The sequence below is a fragment of the Colobus angolensis genome, unplaced genomic scaffold, assembly GCF_000951035.1.
Source record: "Colobus angolensis palliatus isolate OR3802 unplaced genomic scaffold, Cang.pa_1.0 Scaffold273, whole genome shotgun sequence".
Classification (NCBI taxonomy): Eukaryota; Metazoa; Chordata; class Mammalia; order Primates; family Cercopithecidae; genus Colobus; species Colobus angolensis.
This window is the reverse complement of record NW_012115966.1, coordinates 2,949,130-2,972,877: the sequence shown is the minus strand read 5'-3', so window position 1 is coordinate 2,972,877 and position 23,748 is coordinate 2,949,130. Positions and strand designations below refer to the sequence as shown.

Genomic DNA, 23,748 nt, shown 5'->3' with positions numbered 1-23,748 from the left:
CCGTCTCTACTGAAAATACAAAAAAAAATTAGCCGGGCATGGTGGCAGGCGCCTGTAGTCCCAGCTACTCAGGAGGCTGAGGCAGGAGAATGGCGTGAAGCTGGGAGGCGGAACTTGCAGTGAGCCAAGATCATGCCACTGCACTCTAGCCTGGGCGACAGAGTGAGACTCCGTCTCAAAAAAAAGAGAGACAATAAGACTAGAGTAACCATGTGCGAATTAGGTGGGTATTACTGCTGCTTGATGTGTGTTTGACTTACTGCATTTGCGGCTTGTCCTTCGACTGCTCTCTGGGTTCTTATTCTTCATTCTTTTTGTATCAATTAAAAGCTGTTAAAATAATGCTCCAGCCTGCAATTAAAATATTCATCTCGAATGCAATTTGTATGTGCCCACTGTGTGTTTTAAAACCCTAAGGCAAACAGCTTAGAATCACAGCAGTTTTTGAAATGTATAAAACTGTGAAATGTATAATACTTTTTATTGTATATTTATGGAAACATGCTTAATAAATTGCAACTCAATTCATTTTTTGTTGTTAATAAAAAGACTGTATATACACTTAGTCATGTAGACTTAGCTTGCTCAAAAAATGATATAATGATAAAATGGGGTTGATTTGTTGTACCACATGGAAATGAGAAACAGGGTTGAGCAACATCAGAGGAAAGACTATACGGCAACCTTTGGCAGCTGCAGAAAATGGGGACTGAACCTGGGCAGTAATAACAAGAAGGAACAGGTTTGAGCTGAACTTCTGCACAGCAGCAGAGAGGGCTGATGTGGGGCAGAGCTCTGAGAAAGGGATGAATTAGATTTCATAAAGAGAAATTCAGTTCAAGGATGATCAGCAAGAAGACACTGGTACCAAAGAAAATAGGTGATTCACTTAAGTCACTCCAGTTCTTGCATGGGGAGTAAAAACTTAATAACCTGCAACTATCTGCCTTCACCAGTGGTTAACTTGGCATACAGCCTGACCCAGAATAGGGAGAGGAGAGTCTAATCATTCTTTTCTATGTGTATGCGAATTATCACTCTTGGTTTGCTAGTATTTCCCACAGGGTGGTATGAATACCATTACTTGCAATGATTTTAGCTGTTTGATATATATTATTTTTACTTTAACAGTAATATATATTTTAATGTATATAGAAAAAATATATTTACTGCATCAATTCTAATTTCAGAGATCCTGTTGCTGAAGACAAGAATAAATAAATAAATTCATATAAAAGGTGAACCAATTTAAAAACACAAAGCAAATAGTAGAACAGGTATTAAGTTGTCAAAAATTACAAATAAATGAAGTTGGAGAAAACCTGTCTAGGGTATGGGTTGAATATTTATTTTAAGTAGCATATGATAGAAGCCTACTAGATAGTCTATTAATATAATTCTCTTTCTTTTCATAGCTGGGCTTTGCAGATCTAAACCTGGCAGAGTTTGCTGGATCAGGAAATACCACTCGCCGCTGTTTACTGGAAGGCTATGATACCAAAAATACAAGACAGGATAATTCCATTCTTAAAGTAAGCACGTTTCAGGATTTACTTGTCAAGAAATAGGATTATCTGCCTTTAATAAGCATATGTATATATTGTCATGGACAAGATGTGAATCACTGCTGATATGATAAACTGACCATACCACTGAAGTATTCATCACCTAAGGAAAAACCCCTTCTAAGTCACAGAAGCAGTGAAAAGTAACAAATGTTCACCTTCATGGTCCTAAGGTGTTTTTCTTTGATGTTTTGAGCATTCAGAGAATACATACACCACTACAACCTAAGAGTTCATTGGGAGGAAGGAGCATGATGAATTAATGAATACCTTAAAGTGTCTGTAGCTCCCATAAGGTGATTTACAGAGCAGCTGTGATAGGTACGTAGAAGCCACTGGGTTCTCTTGTAAACTAGTGAAGTGACAGATGGAACCCACTTCTGGGCATCCGCCCGGCTTTTTCCAAGTACCATCAGGAGCCATGTACTCTAGTAATGAGTGCGAATGTATACTTCATAGAGTTAATTGTAGTATTAAATGAGATTAATTGAGAAAATATTTGTCAAGTACTTTGCACCTAGGAAACCCCATTAGATAAACCTTTTGCAGTGTTTCAGTTAAGTTACCCCATGATCGTAAGTTATCTAATAAGGAAGGAAAATAATTCTGAATAAAAACTGGGTGTTCAGAAGTTAGTGAAGCAAAGAATTACCTTATACTCTACAGTTTTCAAACTTTTTTTGCAGCATATCTTAAGCTCTGCACATATGAAAATGTGTAAAATGGTTACTATAGCCAGTCCAATGCATAAAATGGTTTTTGTAATCCTCACACGAATGTAGCAGCTGGAAAGAAAGATGGGACAGCAAGTTGATATGGGAAGGAAAATGTTCAGAAGACAAGGAAGAAATTAGAAAAGTATCACAGTATAAACTTCCGTACACATCATGTTGATTGTATAGCTTTGTGGTTTTATAACTCTAAAAAGTTTTCAAAGCACTTGCCCATATCTCCATGAGATGAACAGGGCTAGACAGATGAGGATAGATTGTTATTCGCATTTTATAGATGAAGAGCTGAGACTAAAGTATCTCACAAAAGTAGTCAGTGGCAGAGCCGGGACCACAGCGCATATCTTCTGCTGCCTGGTCAGGGGTCTTATTTCCTCGTATTTCTTATATGAAAAGATGGATAATTCTTCTCTGAATGACAGTGTTTTCATTGGAAATTGAAATAACTTTTTAATTTCAGACCCTCACATTCGTAAGAGTTAACTCATGGAGTAGTTTCCTTCTGGCTTCCCACTCATCCTTCCACAGCATCGCTCCCACTTTGTCCTAGAAAAAAACATTCTTTTTGAAGATTACACCATTCAGCCATAACGCTCTCTCGTTTCCTAATCTCTGCCTTCTCCTGACCCCTTAGGTACCTTCTCGCTCCTATCCATTGATGACTTAGCTCGTAGTTCACAGTTTTTCTCTATATCTCTTCTCAGGTCATCATTTTTCCGTGGCTTCACCATCTGTGCAGGCGAGCTAGCCTTGTGCACTATCTTATCTGTCTTTTCTTTCCTGATAGCTGATCATCTATGAGTCTAAGGCTTCTCAGTTCCTTAAACTCCCTATCTCCAGGAATATTTTCCTCCTCATCATCTCAGTTCCTACTCCCATGGTCACACTCTAGAGTCTAGACCTTTTTACTCCTAGAAACTTCACCCCCCAAAAAATTTCAATTTAAAGTTTTCTTCCTCCTACACTATCTGTTTCCGGTCCTCTTAGTCTCCTACTCACTTAGCTGTCTTTAACCTTACCACTTTCCCACTATCCATCAGCCCTGACTTGCTTCCACTTCCCTCTTTATCCCGCTTAAATTTCATGGTCCATAAGGCCAAGAGTTCAAGACAAATCTGGGCAACATAGTGAGAACCCCATCTCTTAAAAAAAAAAAAAAATACTCCTGGCTCCTCTGTCCCTGTCTCCCTGCATTGTCTGAATAATCCCCAACTTTTGTTGAACTCAGTTATTAAATATCTATCCTTGCATGCTGAGCATTGCTGAAGAGAATCGCACAACCAGACTAGCTGTCATTACTGAAGCCGTGCTCACTGCCATCTGGCAGTCATACTCTACTTCCTTCATATGCTTCCTTTCTCAATTTTAGATATTCTATCTCATACCTTTTTTCTCCTCATATCCCAACACACTATTCTTGCTCTCAGATACTGGCCTTGCCTTATCCTGTTGAGAAAACAGAAGCCATTAAACTCAAATTCCCTCATCTTCCCATCACAGACTTTACCTGCCTCTCCTGCCTTATCCTTTGTGTCTCCTGTTACAATAGATGGCATGTCCCCTCTCCTGTTAGAAGTCAGTCCTTCCTCTTGGCCTCTGGAATCCAAAGTTTGCCTAACCAAGAGCTTTACCCCTTAGATTATCCCTCTTCTCATCATCTCTACCTTGAATGAACCATCCTCATTAACATATAAAGAAACAGCTCCACTATCTCCCATATTTATAAAGAAAAAAAGGACAAAAATTAATCTCTCATCTTCTCCAACTACTGTCTCACATCTCTGTTCTGGTTCCCTATTCAGTTCCTTAAAAGCTGTATGTGCCACCTCCATCTCCTTTCTGAGACATCCATGATATTCAGCAGTGCAGTTTTGATGGAGTTGGAAAGCAGACCTCAGGGTTCTATGAAAGAAGAGATGATGAGGAAATCAATGCAGTAGGATAGATTTGCCATTTAAAAAGGAAAAGAATAGTCACGGAGGTGTTGGGGTGAGGAGATAGGAATGAAATAAGGTTATATAAGATACATGTCAGCCATTAGCTGGAGAACATACAACAATGTACATATCATTTTATTCATTAAGACTATGAATTTTGCTATGTGCAGCCCTGGGATCACATCTCGGCTCTGCCCTTTACTAGTTATCTGGTTTTTAAAATATCACTTAATCTCCTGAGGTTAAAATGAAAATATTGTTCTCTCGTAGGAATACTGAAAATTAAAGGAAATAATGCATATTAAACACATAGCTTATGCCTGGCACATAATGAACTCTCAAATCATGATTGTTGTTAATGTTGTTGTTACTATTACCATTATTATTATTATTCCCATAAGAACATAAAGAGGTCCTATGACTGACTGTTAAAGGTAGTCAGCAACTAGAGAAGAGCAGCATCTTAGAAAGTATTAGAAAAGCTTTAAATCCTGACTGGGCACAGTGGCTCACACCTATAATCCTAGCACTTTGGGAGGCCAAGGCGGTAGGATCACTTGAGGCCAGGAGTTCAAGATCAGCTTGGACAACATAAGCAAGACCCCCATCTCTACAAAGAGAAAAAGAAAAGAAAAGAATTCGCCAGGCATGGCATGCACCTATAGTCCTAGCTACTCAGAAGGTTGAGACAGGAAGATCTGAGCCCAGGAGTTTAAGACTGCAGTGATCTGTGATAGCACCACTGCACTTCAGCCTGGTTGGCAGAGCAAGACCTTATCTCAAGAATTTAAAAAAAAAAAACAACTTTAAATTCTGATCTAAAGCTGGAACAAAGGCCAGAAGCTTTTTACTCTTAGAAGCTACCAGCCAGCATCCCTTGAAACATCAACGTGGCAACTTGAAGGAAAACATTACCAGACACTTAGGCACCACAGAAATTTGGGAGTAAAGACAGATAGATTAACATGGCCACATACCCACAGGATTATTACTGGTGAATTATTATTGCTATTTGTTTCTATTATTTCCGTTCTGATTTTTGCAGTTTTGAGGTTTTGAATGTTAAAAATTATTTTAATCTATATGGAGCAGTAATTTAATATTGAATATAACCCACTTCTTTTTTTTTTTTAATAGAGACAGGGTCTTGCTCTGTTGCCCAGGCTGGAGTACAGTGGCATAACCATAGCTCTCTATAACGTGAAACTCCTGGGCTCAAACAATCCTCCTGCCTTAGCCTCCCATGGATATAACCCAATTCAACAATCATTTTATTTAATGCTTTCCCAATAGAAAATATCGGACTAGGTGCTGTGAAGGAAGCATTTAATAATTTTTTATAATCGTGATGTTTCTTGTTTTATGTTTAGGTTTTGATCAGTATGCAACTGATGTCTGGTGACCCATGTTTTAAAACGTAAGTTGATAACCAGTAAGTGGATTATGTATCTAAAAGTATAAGAAAGATTTATTTGTTTAAATTTTTACATTAATATTTTGTAGTGCTTATGGGAAAATACCAGTTAAGAGATAGTTTCTTCCATGGGAGACTGACCTGACCCTCTTAGAAGTTATGTTTACCTATTACCAAATGAATTCTCCATACTCTAAATTATTAATGCTATAGGTCTTTTATCATCTTCAGGTTTTGGGTAAAATTATATAAACAAAAATTTTTAATACAGCTCCTGTGAACATATTCATTTCTTCAGTAAATACCTATTAAGTGCCTTACCAGATGTTAAGCCATATTCTAGATACTAGAGAAACAGCAATGAACAAAATAGGTTAAGTGCTTGCCATCCTGGAGCTTATATTCTAAGAGGAAAATGGACAATAAGCTAACAAGTAAATACATAATACACCGATGGTCATAAGCGCTTTGGAGAAAAAGGATGAGAGGGCCATCGTGAAGAGAAGTGTCGCTATTCCATATATAGTAGTCAAGGGAGGCCCCCCTTGTATAGATGATATTTGAGTAGAAACCTGAAGGAGGTGGGACGCAAGTCACACCGGCATTAGGGGAAAGAGTATTTGAGGTAGAAGAAACGAGGACAAAGACCTTGAGGGAGAAGTGTTCTTGGCACGTTCAGGTAGCTGCCTGGAGAGCAGCAGGTCTAAAGCAGGGTGAATAAAGAGGTGAGTGATAGGAGATGAGGTCAGATGATAAGGAGTCTTATGGCCATTATAAAAAGGACTGCCACTCACACTCTGAGTGAGATAGAAAAGCTATTGGAAGTTTTGAGCAGAGAAGTAAAATTGTCTGACTTGTGGCTGCTGGATAGGGAATAGACAATCTGTAGGAGTAACAAAGGGGACAGGGGCACAAATAAGTAGATAAAAGGCTATTTCAGTAAACCAAGGTTTTGAGCCTGAGTAACTGGACAAATGGCGCTTTCATTTGTTGAGATGAGATAACAAGTTGGGAGTTTGGGTGTCAGACATTTTAAATTTGAGATCCCTATTTAACATCCAGCGGGGCATGTCAAGTAGGCAATGGGATAGATCAACTAGAGTCCAGTTGGGAGATCTGGGCAGGAGATAGAAGTGTGGAAATTATTACATCTGCATACAGGTAGTAATTAAAGCCATCAGACTTGAATAAATAACTAGAGGGAACGAGTAGAAATGGAAAAGGACCAAAGACTGAGGTGGGGACACTCCCAGTCAGGGAGACTGGGAAGAAGAAGGAGCAAAGAAACCATGAGTGTGATCGGAGGAAGAAAGCAAAGCAGAGTCCTGTCCTGAAAACCAAATGAAGAAATGGCCCCAGAAAGGCAGGAGTAAACACCTGCATCACACGCTGCTGTAGTGGATTTCAGAAAATGAGGACTGAGGATTGACCCTTGGAATTTGCAGTACAGAGACTGTTGATGACTTTGGCAGGCACTTTGGTAGAATGCCCTTAGACTAAAGCCTTTTGAGCGTGGGTTAAAGAGAGTCTGGGAGGAGAAAAATTGGAGACAGTGAGTATAAACAGTTCTTATGAGGGGTTTTGCTATAAAAAAGGAACAGAAAAATGGAGTCATAAGTAAAGAGAGGATTTGGAGTAGAGCAGGTTTTATTCATTTTTAAGATGGAAGATGGTATAGCATATTTGAGTACCAATAGTACTGGCTCAACAAGAGGGAGACACTGATGATCCAGAAAAGGGACTGTTGCTGGAACAGCATCCTTGCATTGTTGGAAGGGAGGAAGGCTGAGAACATAGCTACTGATGCAGGTAGAGGAGAAATGGAAGCATATAGAAGTTCTTTTCTAATTGCTTCTGATTTCTTAGTGCAGTAGGAAACAAGGTGCTCATTGAAGAGCAAGGACAGGGAAGATAGAGGAAGGGGTTGAAGAAAGGAGAAGGTGTGCAGAAGTCTCACAGAGTGTGAGCATGAACGGAACAGGAAATGCAGGATTGCTTCTCAGCAGCCTTGAGGACACTTAATGATTAAAAATGAAAGTTCATTGATATCATTGAAATATCAGAAAAATACACATAGAAAACTAAAGAAAACATTACCTCCCTGTATATCAACTTCATGTTTTTAATAGCTGTAACTTAGAAAGCAACACCTGGCCGGGCGCAGTGGCTCATGCCTGTAATCCCAGTACTTTGACAGGCTAGGAACACTTTTACACTGTTGGTGGGATTGTAAACTAGTTCAACCATTATGGAAAACAGTATGGCGATTCCTCAAGGATCTAGAACTAGAAGTACCATATGACCCAGCCATCCCACTACTGGGTATATACCCAAAGGATTATAAATCATGCTGCTATAAAGACACATGCACACATATGTTTATTGCAGCACTATTCACAATAGCAAAGACTTGGAATCAACCCAAATGTCCATCTGTGACAGACTGGATTAAGAAAATGTGGCACATATACACCATGGAATATTATGCAGCCATAAAAAAGCATGAATTTGCGTCCTTTGTAGGGACATGGATGCAGCTGGAAACCATCATTCTTAGCAAAATATCACAGGAACAGAAAACTAAACACCGCATGTTCTCACTCATAGGTGGGAACTGAACGATGACATGACTTGGGAAGAGGAACATCACACATCAGGGCCTATCATGGGGAGGGGGGAGGGGGGAGGGATTGCATTGGGAGTTATACCTGATATAAATGACGAACTGATGGGTGCTGACGAGTTGATGGGTGCAGCACACCAACATGGCACAAGTATACATATGTAACAAACCTGCACATTGTGCAGATGTACCCTAGAACTTAAAGTATAATTAAAAAAAAAAAAATACAAAAATCAGGTGTGGTGATGCACGCCTGTGGTCCCAGCTACTTGGGAGGCTAAGGGGAGGATTGTTTGAGCCTGGGAAGTGGAGGTTGCACTATAGTCCAGCCTGGGCGACAGAGCAAGCCCCTATTTCCAAAAAAAAAGAATCAGTTATTGATTAAAACCACACATCTTCCTATAACTTAGCCTTCCTATGCTGTCTTCTCAGAAACCATGGTTTCCTGACTCCTTTATTTTCTGCTTTCTTGGGATTAAACCAATTTTGCTATACTATTTTTGGTGTCTCGGGTAACAGTTTGTTTTTCTAGTGGAGTAAGATTTAGGGTAAAATAAGAAAATCAACAGCAAAACTTAGTAGAAGAAAATAAATTGATCATTCCATCTCATGAACTTTTTATGGATATTCCCTTTCTTGCCCTTTCTCTGCCCTTTTCTCTCTCTACTTAAACTCACACATTGAAGAACTTGAAAATAGATCATCTAATGTTTTATATTATCTCCATAAATTTAATTCTGACAATCTGGAGTTTATATTTACAGAGAAAGACTTTTGTAATTCATAAAAATAAGCAGACATTCCCTAATTCCAAATACATAAAAGTATTTTTCAAGAATCAAACCCTCAACAGTTTTTCTTTTCTCTTTTAAATTGTTCAAATGTCATTGAAAAAGGGGAAATTCTAACACATTCATATACTTGCACATACTGAATATATACTGAATAGAAAAGACATTTTAGCTACTAATGTAAAAGGTAAATTCATTTTATCAGGTTATATTTAAATATATATCAAATATGTAAAATCACATTACTTTATAGCTAAAAAGAATGTTGGAAGTTGTCTAATCCAGTGATTTTTTTTCAGACTATTTAGCTACAAAATCCTGTGTTCAAATATAATATGAAGCCAGGCACAGTGGCTTATGCCTGTAATCCCACACTTTGGGAGGCCAAGGCAGGTGGGTCACTTGAGCCCAGGAGTTCACAACCAGCCTGGGCAACATGGTGAAACCCTGTGCCTACCAAAAAATAAATTAAAAAATTAGCCAGGCATGGTGGTGCACCTGTAGTCCCAGCTACTCAGGAGTCTGAGGTGGGAGGATCACTTGAGCCCAGGAAGCAGAGGTTGCAGTGAGCCAAGATCATGCCACTGCACTCCAGGCTAGGTGACAGAGCGAGACCTGTCTCAAAAAATAAAGCAAATATATTATGAATCCTAGTATATAAAATTTTACTCTATGTCCCCTCCAACTTAGGTAAGATAAGAATAAATTTTCTACTGAGCACTCTCCCCTATCTGTTTCTACAAGACCCTAAAAGATATCATGAAACCAGTTTTAAAAGTGTTGCTGTAATCCAAATTCTTATTGTACAGATGAGGAAACTGAGGCACAGAGCAATCAAGCGACTTTACTGAGTATCTTTGTCCAGAACCAAGATGTAAATAACTGCTGGAGGGCTTCATTCTACTGTTCTCTGCTTTTGTCTATCTTTAAATTTTTCATGATATAAATTTTTTTAATTTACTTGAGAAACAAGAGTACAGCAGATCCTTAGTCTCAAGTTTAAATCCTAGTTTTAATATTTTCTGAGCAGAAGATCTGTAACATAGATTGTATAATTCTTCTGAAGCACCAATTTTGTACTATAAGACCAGAATTTATGAAGACAGCTGGTAAGTCAGCCTAACCACCTACCCTAAACTTTATTTCATAGTTCTCTACAACTCATCAAATATCCACCAACTCTCGTAAAAGAATGAAACTCACTCTGAAAAGTGCTGATAAAGAAAAAAGATATTTTAAGAGAGAAAAAAAGATATTTTAAGAGAGAAATTGTATACTCTGCTGGCATATGGGAATCTGGTGGCAAAGCAGATCTGGGGTGATATAAGTCTCTTGAATAGCAAGGTTCTGACATGTTCGTATTCCAAAAGGAAGGAAATTATCATTTGTGAAAATGATTTCATGAATGTTACTGTCTCTCAATTCTTAAAATAACTCTGTAATGTAAATATTATCCATATTTTTGAGTGAGGACATCGAGACTAGGAGGTTAAGGAATTATTTCTTCCAGGGTCCCAGGATGCAGTCATTCATTCAGTACATGTGTATTGATTGCCTGCCACAGGCCAAGACTTAACAAGCTAGAAAAGACCAGCCCCTGCTCTGAAGGGATTCACTGATTATGTGGGAGACAGGCACACAGCATACAATGTCACTGGGGCACACAGGATAGGATCCCTAGCCACAGTTCCTTAGAAGCCAGGGAAATCTTTACTGAGAAGGGGATGCTGAGCTAAGTTTAAGGGATGACTAGGAATTTACTAAGCACAGGAGGTAGGTAGGGACACCCCAGGACAGAAAACAGTTTGCACAAGTTTATGCCGTCATTACAGGGCATTGAGTATTTAAGAAGTGTCAAGTAGGTAATATTGTCATTTTATGAGGTCATTTTTCACACATTCTTAACATTACTATAATGCAATCAGATTAATCCCATCTCTTTTTCTATACTTGATCTACATTAAGTGATTTCAGATGACGGATGTAAAAGCATTTTCAGGACAAAAGAGGTAATAGAACAAAAACTGGCACATGGCAAGCACTCAGTGATTATTTATTCAACAAGACTGAGTTGTCCAGGGAGCTAAGAGAGCTGCCAAGGCCCAGCTAAGATTTTGGATTCTAAATTTGCTTTACCATCAGTCCCCATAGCCAGTGAATTTTCTCCATAGTGCTTAGTTGCCCCAGTAATAGAGCAGTTAGTACAGATGGCTGATATTATCAAGGGTTGCAGTTCTTCAGCTTGAGACCACAGAACAAGGGGTGCCAAATTGAAGGTGTTGCTTAAAGAGTTGTGGCTGTGGAGTCAGGCTGGAAGGGAGAATGGAGCCAGAGGGGAATAGAGAGGGAAGGGGCCAATGTTTGGGAAGGCTGAGGGCTGGAAAACAGGTGTAAGACACAGAGGGGCTAGAGACACTGTAATCAGGTCACCTGTGAAAGAAACTGGCATTAAAAAGGTAAGAATTTTTAGACATGCAGGCATGAGTCAGCTGTCAATGATTAATGACTATGACTATAGGCTCCGTTCTTTGTGTTTCTTCTTTATATTAGTTTTTCCCATGAAATATTTAATGCAGCATGTTTTGTTTTGTTTTGTTTTTCCACAAAGCTATTTAACACTATTTGAAAATACGGGCCGGGCATGGTGGCTCATGCCTGTAATCCCAACACTTTGGGAGGCCGGAGTGGGCAGATTGCCTGAGGCCAGGAGTTCGAGACCAGCCTGGCCAGCATGGCAAAACTTTGTCTCTAATAAAAATACAAAAATTAGCCAGGCATGGTGACGGGCACCTGTAATCCCAGCTACTCGGGAGGCTGAAGCAGGAGAATCACTTCAACTCAGGAGGCAGAGGCTGCAGTGAGCCGAGATCGGGCCATTGCACTCCAGCCTGGGAAACAAGAGCGAAACTCCGTCTCAAAAAAAAAAAAAGAAAAAAGAAAATACAGCTGTTGGTAATCCAAGAGGCAGGTCTAGGCCAGACTGCAAATTCTAAGGGATTTGAGTTTTATGCCGAAGAAGCTATTTAAATAAGAGAGTAACATGTTCAGAGGCATGTTTCAGAAAGACCACAGTGACAGTAGCATGGAATAGAGGTTGGCAGACCAGCAAGGAGACCCTTGCAGTCAGCCAGGAGAAAGGTACAAAGGCCAAAACTCAAGTAATTAGTGAAGATGGAAGTGAGATGATAAGTAGGAAAAATACTAAATGAGGATCTGGGATTTGGAAATTGATTGGATATGGGAAAATGTTACTAGGAAGGAGGCAGAGGTGACATCCATAATTCTAGTTTTGGTGACTTTTTGGATTACAATGACATTTACAGAGAGAGTAAAAGAAGAAAGCAGGTTTTGGGAAACATGAGTTTAGTTGGGTATATATTGAGTTTCATATATATGAGTTTCAAGGACAAATACTTGAAAGTGTCTCAATAGGATATCTAAGTCTAGACTTTAGGAGATCCTAGGCTGGAAATAGTCAATAAATGCAGTAGATTTAATAGCAATCTTAAATGTCTCTATCCCCAAGAATCCTAGTAGCCTGAGAACTCCATTAAGATAACAGGGTAAGAATTTAAGAATTGCCATAAAGCAGGTCAGCTTCATTATTCCTTCAACCACCTCCCTGTTTTATCTCAGGTCACCAAGGGATAGTTTCTAGGAAGATGTGGTTTTCCTCTGCAATATCAGCCTCAAAAGGTTAGGGATTGGCTGGGCGTGGTAGCTCATACCTGTAATCCCAGCACTTCAGGAGGTCAAGGTGGGAGGATCACTTGAGGCCAAGAGTTAGAGACCAGCCTGGGCAACATAACAAGACCCTGTCTCTACCAAAAAAAAAAAAAAAAAAGTTTTTATAAGGTTAGGGATATTTTCTAATAAAAATCCCTATGATAAAAAGAAAACACAATGGGATGACGACAGTCAACAATAATTTATTGTACATTTTAAAATAACTGAAAGAGTCTGGGTGCCATGGCTCACATCTGTCATCCCAGCACTTTGAGAGGCTGAGGCATATGGATTACTTGAACCCAGGAGTTCAAGACCAGCCCGGACAACATAGGGAGACCCCCCCCATCTCTACAAAAAAGATTTAAAGTCTCTACTAAATATAAAAAAAAAAAAAAAGCCAGGCATGGTTCTGTGTGCCTATAGTCCCCACTAATTGGGGAACTAAGGCAGAAGGATTACTTGAGCTGGAGAAGTGGAGGCTGCAGTGAGCCATGATTGCACCACTGCACTCCAACCTGGATGATACAGTGAGACCCTGTCTCAAAATAAATAAGTAAAAAATAAGAGTATAATTGGACTGTTTGTAAGAAAGGATAAATGCTTGAGGTGATGGATACCCCATTTACCCTAATGTGATTATCATGCATGACATGCCTATATCAAAATATCTCATGTAACCCATAAATTTATATACCTACTATGTATCTACAAAAATTAAAAAATAAAAAATAAATTTTTTTTTGAAACGGAGTCTTGCTGTCGCCCAGGCTGGAGTGCAATGGCGCGATCTCGGCTCACTGCAACCTCTGCCTCCTGGGTTCAAACGATTCTTCTGCCTCAGCCTCCTGCATAGCTGGAATTACAGATGCACGCCACCATGCCTGGCTAATTTTTGTATTTTTAGTTGAGACTGGGTTTCACCATGTTGGCCAGGCTGGTCTGGAACTCCTGACCTCAGGTGATCCACCTGCCTTGGCCTCCCAAAGTGCTGGGATTACAGGCGTGAGCCACTGCACGTGGCCAAAATTTTTTAAAGAAAAAAAAACTGTTCGAAATTAAACTTACCCCTCCTTGCTTCACAGCTTTTACGTGGAATAGGAGTTTGAATTAACCAATGAAAAGAGATCCATTACTACTCCCAGAGAATCCAATCCAAAAAGCAAATCTAAACAACTGGGCCTCTCTGTAGACTCTCCCTGGGCAGATGAACTGTTTACAGAGATGACGGTAGAACATAAAACCATGGATACTATTCAAGAAGCGAGTGGAGCCAGCCAGGGAGCACAGGCTCTGAAGCAGGAGGCATGAGGCATTCTCCTCCCAGCCTGATTCAAAAGGGCTTGGCGCTGCCTTCCTCAGCTGAAAGGTGCCGTCCTGAGTTGACAGTTAGAGCAACACTCCCTTGACCAGTGCCGGGTTCACACTGACAGAGTCCTCTCTTTTTAGGACTCTATGGAGACAATGCCCTTTTCTTGTTATGTAAAAAAAAAAAAACCTTTTTCTCTTACAAATTTTATTCAAGTTTGAAAAGATGCTTATATGTTATCTGCTGATCTTTATGACTTTCACCCTCAAAGGGGTAACATTACCCAGCAGTTTATGCCAGGGCTTCCTCAGCTTACCAATCAATGACTGTTGCAAACTTTGAGGCTCCCCCACAACTCCAGTTTGCAAATGTTTTTTTACAGGCCTCCCTCCACTTCAATGTCTATACCAATTGCGGGCGAATCTGAATCTTTGCAAGAAGATAGAAAAGGTGGAGAGACTCTCAAAGTGCATCTTGGAATAGCAGGTATGGATGTGTGGCTTACTGGTTTTGTAATTTGTGAGAGACTACTTGATGCCCTAAAAATTCCCAAAGCCCTTCCAGATTTAAAATTGTATGGGTATTTGACTTGAAATAGGCCAGTAAGAATCAGCAGTTTTAATTATGTAATTCTTGGTTGATCCAGTGCTTTATTTAGTCTAAAGTATTGTGCTCTGACAGATTAAAAACTAGATGGTACAACGACACTCCGGTCATCACTGTATGCATCTACTCCCCACAGGTACAACAGAATACTACAGGATTTTTTCCATTTTTCCCATTCCATTACCCTGCAACTTCTGTAAAGCAACTTCTGCCTCTCAGGTGTTGCTCCTCTTCCATGAATCGCTTTCCCTCTGTCAGTGGTTCTCAAGCCCTAGTGTGCATCAGAGTCACCTGGAGGGCTTGTGAAAACACAGGTTGCTGGTGCAACAGCCGGTGTTTGATTCAGTAGATCTGGCTTAGAGCCTGAAGTTTTGTATTACTACGGCATTCCCACAAGACCCTGATGCTGCTAGTCCCTGACCACACCTTGAGATCCACATTTCCAGGCACACTTCTGGCAGCAGTCGGAATCTGCTCCAGAAGTAAAAGCGTGGTGGGGAAAATGTCAAGGTCACAGGAGGAAAAGGACTTAGGAGCTTCCTTCTGTCTTCAGTATTACGGGAACAGGATGTATTGTTTGAAAGAAGGGAAAGAAAGGTGAAGTGATATAATTAACCCTTTCACTACCTTTTAAAATATGCAAATATATGATTTCTTATAAATAATAGTGACTCTGAAATGTCCTGTTTTGGGATCAGTGGATCTTTAGGGAACTTGTAACCATTCCATTAGCTCCTTCTCTTCAGCATGTAAATATTCTGAATTCTTTCTCATATTGAAAAAATAAAAACAAAAACTCCTTAGCCCTACATCCTTCTCTGTCTACTGCTCTCCCTTAGGCTCTAGCAGGCTGGCACATGTGCTCACATGCTCTGTGTCTTTCCCCACTCTGCCCCAAATATATATAGAGACCTCTCTCGCTCTCTCTCTCTCTCTCTGTGTGTGTGTGTGTGTGTAGAGAGAGAGAGAGAGAGATCAGCAAGAGATGATATATGTACCACACACTTCTTATAGCCAAACTTCTAGAAAGAATATACTGTCCATTTATTCCTGAACACATTAGCCATCTGGCTTCCATCGTCTGCCCTCTCTTGATGCCATCCCCAGATACATGATTGTCAACTCCTGTGGACATTTGTTCTGGTCTCATCCGATGGCCAGTTATTCTTTCTTGACGCTTTCTCTTCCCTTGGCTCCTCTCTGACCTTTCCTTTTCTAGCTTCTTAGAGGCTTCTTCATCTTCCTCCAACTTCCCTTTGCATATTGATGTTCCACAGGGTTTGGTCCCCTCACTTCTTTGAGCAATGCCATCTATACCCTTGGCTTTATCTGTCACATAAATGTAAACGTGATTGTTTGATGTAAATGTGATCAAATGCTTTGGGGAAAGGTCCACTTCATACCAAATGTTACGCTGAAATCCATCTGTTTCTCTTTCTCCCTAGCCAGACTCTAAGTTTTTCATGATCAGGTCTTACTGATCTCTGTCTCCCCAGCAGAAGGCCCGGGACACAGTAGATGTTGAGTGACTGTTGAATAGGCATCGTTAGGTGTCTAATTCCGCATATCTAGCACAAATCCTCCTACCTTTTCCTCCTGTCTTTTCTACCTCAGTTTTCCTGACACAAACTTCTGCTTTGTTATTGAGTCCTGCTATTTTTGCCTGTGAAACATCTCTCACTCTCAGCTGGATTATTATGAAAACCTTCACTCATATGCCCCCCGTTTATCCTGTTGCCAAAGTGTTCTTTCCAAAATGTGGATCTGATCATGTCACACCTTTCCTTGAAGCCACTGAACTGTTTCCTTCTTTAAACTCATAGAAGGTTCTTCATCAACAGGCATCTACTCATCTTTCCAGCCTTTTTTCCCTGAGTTGTTATACTACACTACCCTATATGCCAACTTTCCCAAACAATCTGCTTCCCTACAAACAAGGCATGCTCTTCCTGGTGCCCTTCCTTGCTCATCTAGCGCAGGAGTTCCCAAACATTGCTCAAGTCCTGGGATTAACCTCCTCTGTGAGGTCTTTCCCCAATTACCAGGTTGTGTCAGATGCACTGCCCTTTGGAGCTCTTAACAGCTGCCTTTTGGTGCTTGTATTTTTGTACTTACCACATTGTGTAAGTTTTGCTTCTACCTCTAAACTCTAAGCATGTATTTTGTCTTACTTATTTTGTACTTCCTGTACCTTGTACAGTATTAGGCACCTGACTTGGTAAAATATTAATCAATATTGATTGAATGAATGAATTTTGAAAACCAGAAGATATGTGGATGACTTAAGATCTGAGCCAAACCCAGAAGTAAAGAGTGCTGCGTAACTCTTGATATGAACTAACTTTTTGAGTTCAGATTTTGCTGCATGTTTGGGTTTGGACCACTGTAGAGATGCTTGGGCCACTTACACTCTGTCCAGAAATGAGAAACCTTTGCAGAAGGACCAGGTTACATCAGTAGCTTCCTTGTTTGCAGCATTTGTTGGTCCAAGTGCATGCAGTATCATTTATAGAATGGTTGCTATAATAGCTATGTTACTCAGTTGCTTTCCTTCTGCTTCTATGTTAAAAACAGTTCTTGTTTCCAAATATGATTGTGCCCTAGGGAAAATGGTCACAGTTCTGCATTCTCTGGAAGAAGCCTAGTTCTGAAAATATATAATTGGCACCTGGAATATACACATGATCAGAAACTATTAGAAATGGCTTTGACACTGCCTTTTGTACATTTACTTTGAATCTGAATACTATAATCACTTTCTTAAGAACTTTTATTCTCAGTGCAACATCCCATGCTGTGTTGATTTAAGCCACAGACATTGCCCAACTTATAGCCTAGCACTAGCAACACTAACATTAAAGTAATAGAGTACTCTAGCTTGTTGTTGTGATGGATTTTTAAGGAAGCAGTATTTGCTTAGAAACCACACTAAAACCTACCAATTTTGTGAATATTTATAAGAATACATCAGGCTGGGCGCGGTGGCTCAAGCCTGTAATCCCAGCACTTTGGGAGGCCGAGACGGGCCGATCACAAGGTCAGGAGATCGAGACCATCCTGGCTAACATGGTGAAACCCCGTCTCTACTAAAAGATACAAAAAAACTAGCTGGGTGAGGTGGCGGGCACCTGTAGTCCCAGCTACTCGGGAGGCTGAGGCAGGAGAATGGCGAAACCCAGGAGGCGGAGCTTGCAGTGAGCTGAGATCCAGCCACTGCACTCCAGCCTGGGCGACAGAGCGAGACTCCGTCTCAAAAAAAAACAAAAAAAGAATACATCAGAGTCGTTTTTATTGGAGAATACTGAACACTAAAACTATAGCAGTTTTAAGATAGAGTGCTGTTAAATGTTTTGAAAAACAGAAGTTTATTGCATGGACTGAACTAATAAGGACCGAAATAATTTTTTTAATGTTATGAAAAACATAATACTAAGGTATTTAAATACTTTGTATTTCTTGCAATACAGTTATTTCCATTGTACTGACTTAAAAGGATGTCTCTCATTTTATAGCTTATTGTTTTGATAATGAACTTGGCAGAGTTTATAAAGTCTGCAGATTAGAATACAAGTTGACCGTTAACTTTTTGGCAATAAGAATGACATCATGTTATGACATATTACAGATCTTTCAGCAAAGAGTGCCTCTGTTCCAGACGAACTTGGTGCCTGTGGACATTCTAGAACATCAAGCTATGCAAGCCAGCAGTCAAAAGTATCAGGTAGAGGCTAACAGTGAAGTTGAATTCCTTATTGTTCCAAAGGGACTTGAAACTGCTGTGGTGTGAGGGAAGGATGTCAGATTGCAGTGTTTGATATGAGTATGATATCCAAGGTGATTTTCTCTGACAGGGTATAGCACATGTCACTCCCGGTCATCTAGTTTCTCTGAGCTCTGCCACAGAAGAAATACCTCAGTGGGAAGCACATCAACAGGAGTTGAAAGTATTCTAGAGCCATGTGATGAAATCGAGCAGAAAATCACTGAGCCAAATCTTGATACAGCTGATAAAGAAGATACAGCTTCAGAAAAACTCAACAGGTATCCTTTTAGTTTAAAGAATAAATTTTAATTTTAAAAAAACTTTGTTTTCATAACATAATAAAAAGGAAAAAATGTAATTCTTTTCAAAGATGCCCAGTGAAACAAGATTCTGTAGAATCTCAGCTGAAGCGAGTTGATGACACCAGGGTGGATGCAGATGACATTGTGGAGAAAATATTACAAAGTCAAGACTTCAGCCTTGATTCCAGTGCCGAAGGTGTGTAGATAACTGTTAAGCTTAGATTCCTGTAATCCAGGTTTTTGTAATCTGTGTAGTCAGCAGTAAAGAGGCTCAGAACATCATGATATGACTGTTGCGTATTTGTATAGTAAATTTCATGCCCATAAAAATCTCAAGATAACTTTATAACTCATTTATTAATGAGAATGATTATTGAATTTAGAAAAAGAACACATTTTAGTTAAAAGTGATCAATTTTAAATAAAACATGTATTGTGTTTTTAATTATGCCCAGATGTCTACAACGTTCGTATACCTAATGATAGGTATCTACATCTGCTTTTGTTATAAGTGCTTTAAGCCACTGTTGTAATTTGGAGGTGGTCTTAGAACAATAGTGAATAATGGAATCCTTCATTCCCTCCTTAGAATTTTCACTGATACTGAAAATTTGTATGCCACCAGTTTGAAAGATATAATTACTCATGTTGATGTGAATAGAAAGCACTTAACAATGGACTTATTTTCATTATGTAGCTGGGTGTAAAGAGAAATAATTAAACCTTACTTATGGAAATTTGTAGGAAGAGCTATCTCCATTACTCAGCTAAAAGAAAAAGAGCTTTAGAAAAGTTGGTGAGAAATAACCTTTAGAGTATCTTTTAAATTGCCTATTTTAAAACATGTGTATGTAACTTTGGTTTTTACTTCTTTGTAAATTTCTTTAATAATTTGTTGTTTATTTCTTTAATAAACTGAATTGTAAAATATGGATTATTACAATATCCATACTATTTGACAAAGGTCTAATAATTGTGCATGTAACAAGCATTTTAAATGTGTATTGCAGAAGAAGGACTAAGGCTATTTGTGGGTCCTGGGGGAAGTACAACCTTTGGCAGTCATCATCTTCCAAATAGGTAAGTAGTACAAATAGTGTCTTATTAAAATATAGACCAATTTTTTTTTAATCATGAGTACAGGATGATGGTTGCAAAGTTTGTATTAGGCTGAAGCTAGGAAACAGTAGTAGTTACATAAGAAGAGTTACAGCTCTTAGCGTAGCTCTCTGTTTCCTTTATTCTGGATATATTTGACATTATATTTTATAAATTAGTTTTAATTTCCTTAGAAGTATTTTTAAAGTGTATTAGTCAAGGACCAGTAGACCATCGGGAAAGTTGCAATATAAAAGGACATTTAAAAAAGAGTTCTTAGTCTTTTAAAACATTAATTTTTTATTAATTTATTTTCTAGAGACAGCACTGTTTCCCAGGCTGGAATGCAGTGGTGCAATCATAGATCACCGTAGCCTCAAACTCCTCAGCTCAAGTGATCCTCCTGCCTTAGCCTCTTGAGTAGCTGGGACCATAGGCATGCGCCACTGTGCATCACTAGTCTGATATTTTAGGAAGAGCAAAGCAAAATTACATTTTCAGTCAATGGTCTTATCTTTTCTGAGCAGTTACACAGCCACTGAGCAACTTCAGCGCTGTTAACCTTTCTTTACTCTCCTTTTCTCCACCCCACTGCCATACATATTAAGAAAAGTTCTGAAAACCAAATACCATTTTGCTGGTTATTCAGATGCAGATGAAGAAAAGTCACCTGCCAAACTTACCACTGATTATCAGCACTGCAGCAGATAACAGTGAGCACAGACACCGAGGACAGTGTAGGAATTCTGATCACTCCCTTGCTCCTTACAACCTGCTCCCCACACTTGTGTGTACCCCTAATTCCATTCCATGTCATATTTATGTAGAGTCCCTGCAAAACTACAGAGTGAGTCACAGTTTCAGGGGGGAGCCCCTTGGACCAAGACAGTTATTTTATTCTCTCATCCTCAAAACCTAAAAGAATTTTGCATTCATTTCTTTTACTAATACTCATTTCAATGAGTACCTCCTATTTGTCCAGCACATTACAAGGCTCAAAAATAGACCTAACAGCAAAAACCTACATCAACAATTAACTACAATCAGATATCATAGGTAGGTAAGAGAGAGACATATAAAGCTACTTCCAGGGAGTAATGTGAAAAATGATTTACAGAAGATATAACACTATTTAGATCTTTGATTGACTCATCTGCTCATTAAATTCAGTAACTGTTTCTTGGGCCAATTTCTGGATAAGAATGCAAGTAGAAAAGACCCAGCTCTTACCCTCTGCTGGCTTATGGTCTAGCACATGGGGCTGGCAGGCTATAGCCCATAGGCCAAATTGGCCCACTGCCTGTATTTAGCAACTATAGGTAGCATTGAGCATTTATTAGTTATGTGCCAGGCACAGGTACATATATTTTTTTTATCCAATTCTTATATAGTATCTTTCAGTGCTCACAACATACTACAATTAGTTTGGTGTTTTTTTAATGGAAACAAAGATACAAAGAAGTAATTTTAGGCTAGATGTGGTGGCTCACACCTGTAATCCCAGCACTGTGGGAGGCTGAGGCAGGAGTTCAGGAGATCACTTGAGATCAGGAGTTCAAGACCAGCCTGGCCAACGTGGCAAAATCAAATTTGGAATTCTCCAGCCATTGTTTTCCCCAACCCCTCCTTCTGTTATTCTGATCTACAAATTCTAGTCCCCAGCCCCTCTGAGCTTTGACCAAACTTTGATCAAACTCCTCCCCTCAGAGAGACCAGCAGGCTGTGTTTGGGGTCTTCCTCTCTGCACTGCAGGCTCGGAGGATCCTGAAGGAAACTGCGTCAGACAGCTAGCTGGGGCGGTTGTCGGGCTCTCTTCATTTATTTCTTGTTTCTTGGGACCACAGTCCTGCACTGCCTGTTGTCTAGTATGTGCAAACTGTCGTTTCACTTATTCTATCCAGTTTTCTAATTATATAAGGCAGGAGGGAAAGTCTGGTTCCTGTTACTTCATCATGGCCAGAGGCAGAACATTTTTAAAAGGGCATCTAAAAGCCAGTGTGCCGTGCTGCCCACCATGGTTTCTTCAAATTCTGATTTTCTGTAGGTATGAATGGGTGCTCACTGGCATTCTGTTGAGGAAGTTCCTATTTCTTCTGTAGAATGAATCTGTGAGAAAAGGAGTTTCTGGGCAGTCAACTGAGAAGTCCAGCGAAGTCCATGGTGGGCTAGTAATCACTACTACCTTACTTCTCTTGTTTAGAATTTCCTCTTAAAATGTCATTAAGGGACACTAGTCATGGTGGTTGCTTCTGGGCTTACTAAACTCAGGCACACTCAGGGTGAAATGGCCAGTAGTAAGGCATACCCTGACATCTTGACAAATTGGGAAATGGGTAACTGGTGATAACTTTAGGCAGTAATGGGCCAGGCATAGTGGCTCATGCCTATAATCCAGCACTTTGGAAGGCTGAGGTAGGAGGATTGCTTGAGCCCAGGAGTTCTGGTTGCAGTGAGCTTCAATCACGCCACTGCACTTCCATCTGGGCAACAGAATGAAACCCTGTCATGAAAACGCCACAATATTATGACAGCTGAAGACCATCATCATTAACTCAGTGTGAGTCCTGATGCACTGCCAGAGTCAACATATGCTCTTGGATGAGACTGATTTTAGAATGGATAGATAAACATGTTTGAAGAACATTTCTTGCCAATGTTTGTTGATTGGTCAAGAATTGGGAAATTGTAATAGATTATTTTGGGAATAAGTGCAAGAGAATCAGGATCTAGACTAATCCAGTGTATTAATTATAAACATTTAATATTTCACATAGTTTCTATCCATGATGCCTTTAAACCTTGTGGAAATCAGATCTAGTAGAAAAATACCTAATGACCCATCTCTCCAGGGACAAGGTTACTTGGAACAGTTTCAAACACTACAGCTCAAAATTTTGAAGTTTTTTTCCTCTACTGTTTTAGGGTGGGGTCTGGAGCTTATGAACAAGTTGTGATCAAACGCTAGAAGTCAAGCCGGTGAAAACATTTCCCTGCGGAAAAATTTAAGATGTGAGTAGTTGATGTATCAAGGCATTTTATTCAAGCACTTAATAGAAAATGAACCTCAACTATCAAGAGGAAAGTCAATGCTGATTTCTTCTCTGGAAGGACCCACCACTATCCTGTACCAGCCACCAAAGGGGAACATCTGCATGGCAGTCTCCAGGCACCGTGCTGCTGTGTGCCTTGGAAGCACCTGGCTTCTGTGGTCACCGCACATGATAATGAAAAGCCTGCTTTGTCTTTCAGAACACCCCAGTGGAGAAAACAGCGTTATACACATCGGAGTATCATTTTAGGATTCAAGTGTAAAAATCTGTGATCAAGGTGCTCAATAGATTTGGGCTCTATGGTTTGGTTTTTTTAGGTTGAGAGACAGTACATGAATATAACTTAAACCCTATAGATTTTGTCAAGATAGTCATAATTCCTGTTCTGGAAATCTTCCCTATTATACTACCTACAGCATTGTATAAAGCGTGGGTGTTCATGCTTTGGGAAAATGTTAGACTACAATTGAAACATGTGATGTGCTTATTCATAATTCTCAATGTATCAGTCATAAATGAAATAACAAGTGCATTTCAGTCTGAGATACGTGAATGGATGTAATGCCGTTTTTATGCAGTATATAGTATTAATTGTCATTAATATTAGATGAGCTGCAGAATCACCCCCAAGCACTACATAAAAGACTCAAAATAAGTTTAACACCCACTGTGTTAGGCACCCTAACAGAAGAGCTGTCTTAACTCACTGAATGTTAAGGTCTGCTGGTTTCAGGAGTCAAAATGTAGAAAAAGAGGAGAATTGTAATATGGTCAGAAACAGAGAAGCCTTTTCTATGTAAATTCAGACTTACCTGAGGCTAACAGTTTTCCAA

The 23,748-nt window shown here is 39.6% G+C and overlaps 1 protein-coding gene across 1 annotated transcript in view; it reads left to right on the top strand.

Moving 5' to 3' along the window:
- LOC105516087 (protein FAM102B) overlaps positions 1 to 22,977 on the top strand; it is a 69,116-nt gene extending 46,139 nt beyond the window's left edge. The window contains exons 4-11 of the mRNA XM_011948152.1: positions 1,416 to 1,532; positions 5,604 to 5,650; positions 14,479 to 14,582; positions 18,328 to 18,423; positions 18,554 to 18,743; positions 18,836 to 18,963; positions 19,778 to 19,847; positions 22,788 to 22,977. Of these exons, the coding sequence (XP_011803542.1) occupies positions 1,416 to 1,532; positions 5,604 to 5,650; positions 14,479 to 14,582; positions 18,328 to 18,423; positions 18,554 to 18,743; positions 18,836 to 18,963; positions 19,778 to 19,847; positions 22,788 to 22,830 (795 nt within the window). The 3' untranslated portion in view covers positions 22,831 to 22,977. The remainder of the gene's footprint in view (positions 1 to 1,415; positions 1,533 to 5,603; positions 5,651 to 14,478; positions 14,583 to 18,327; positions 18,424 to 18,553; positions 18,744 to 18,835; positions 18,964 to 19,777; positions 19,848 to 22,787) is intronic.
- Positions 22,978 to 23,748: the final 771 nt, after the last annotated feature.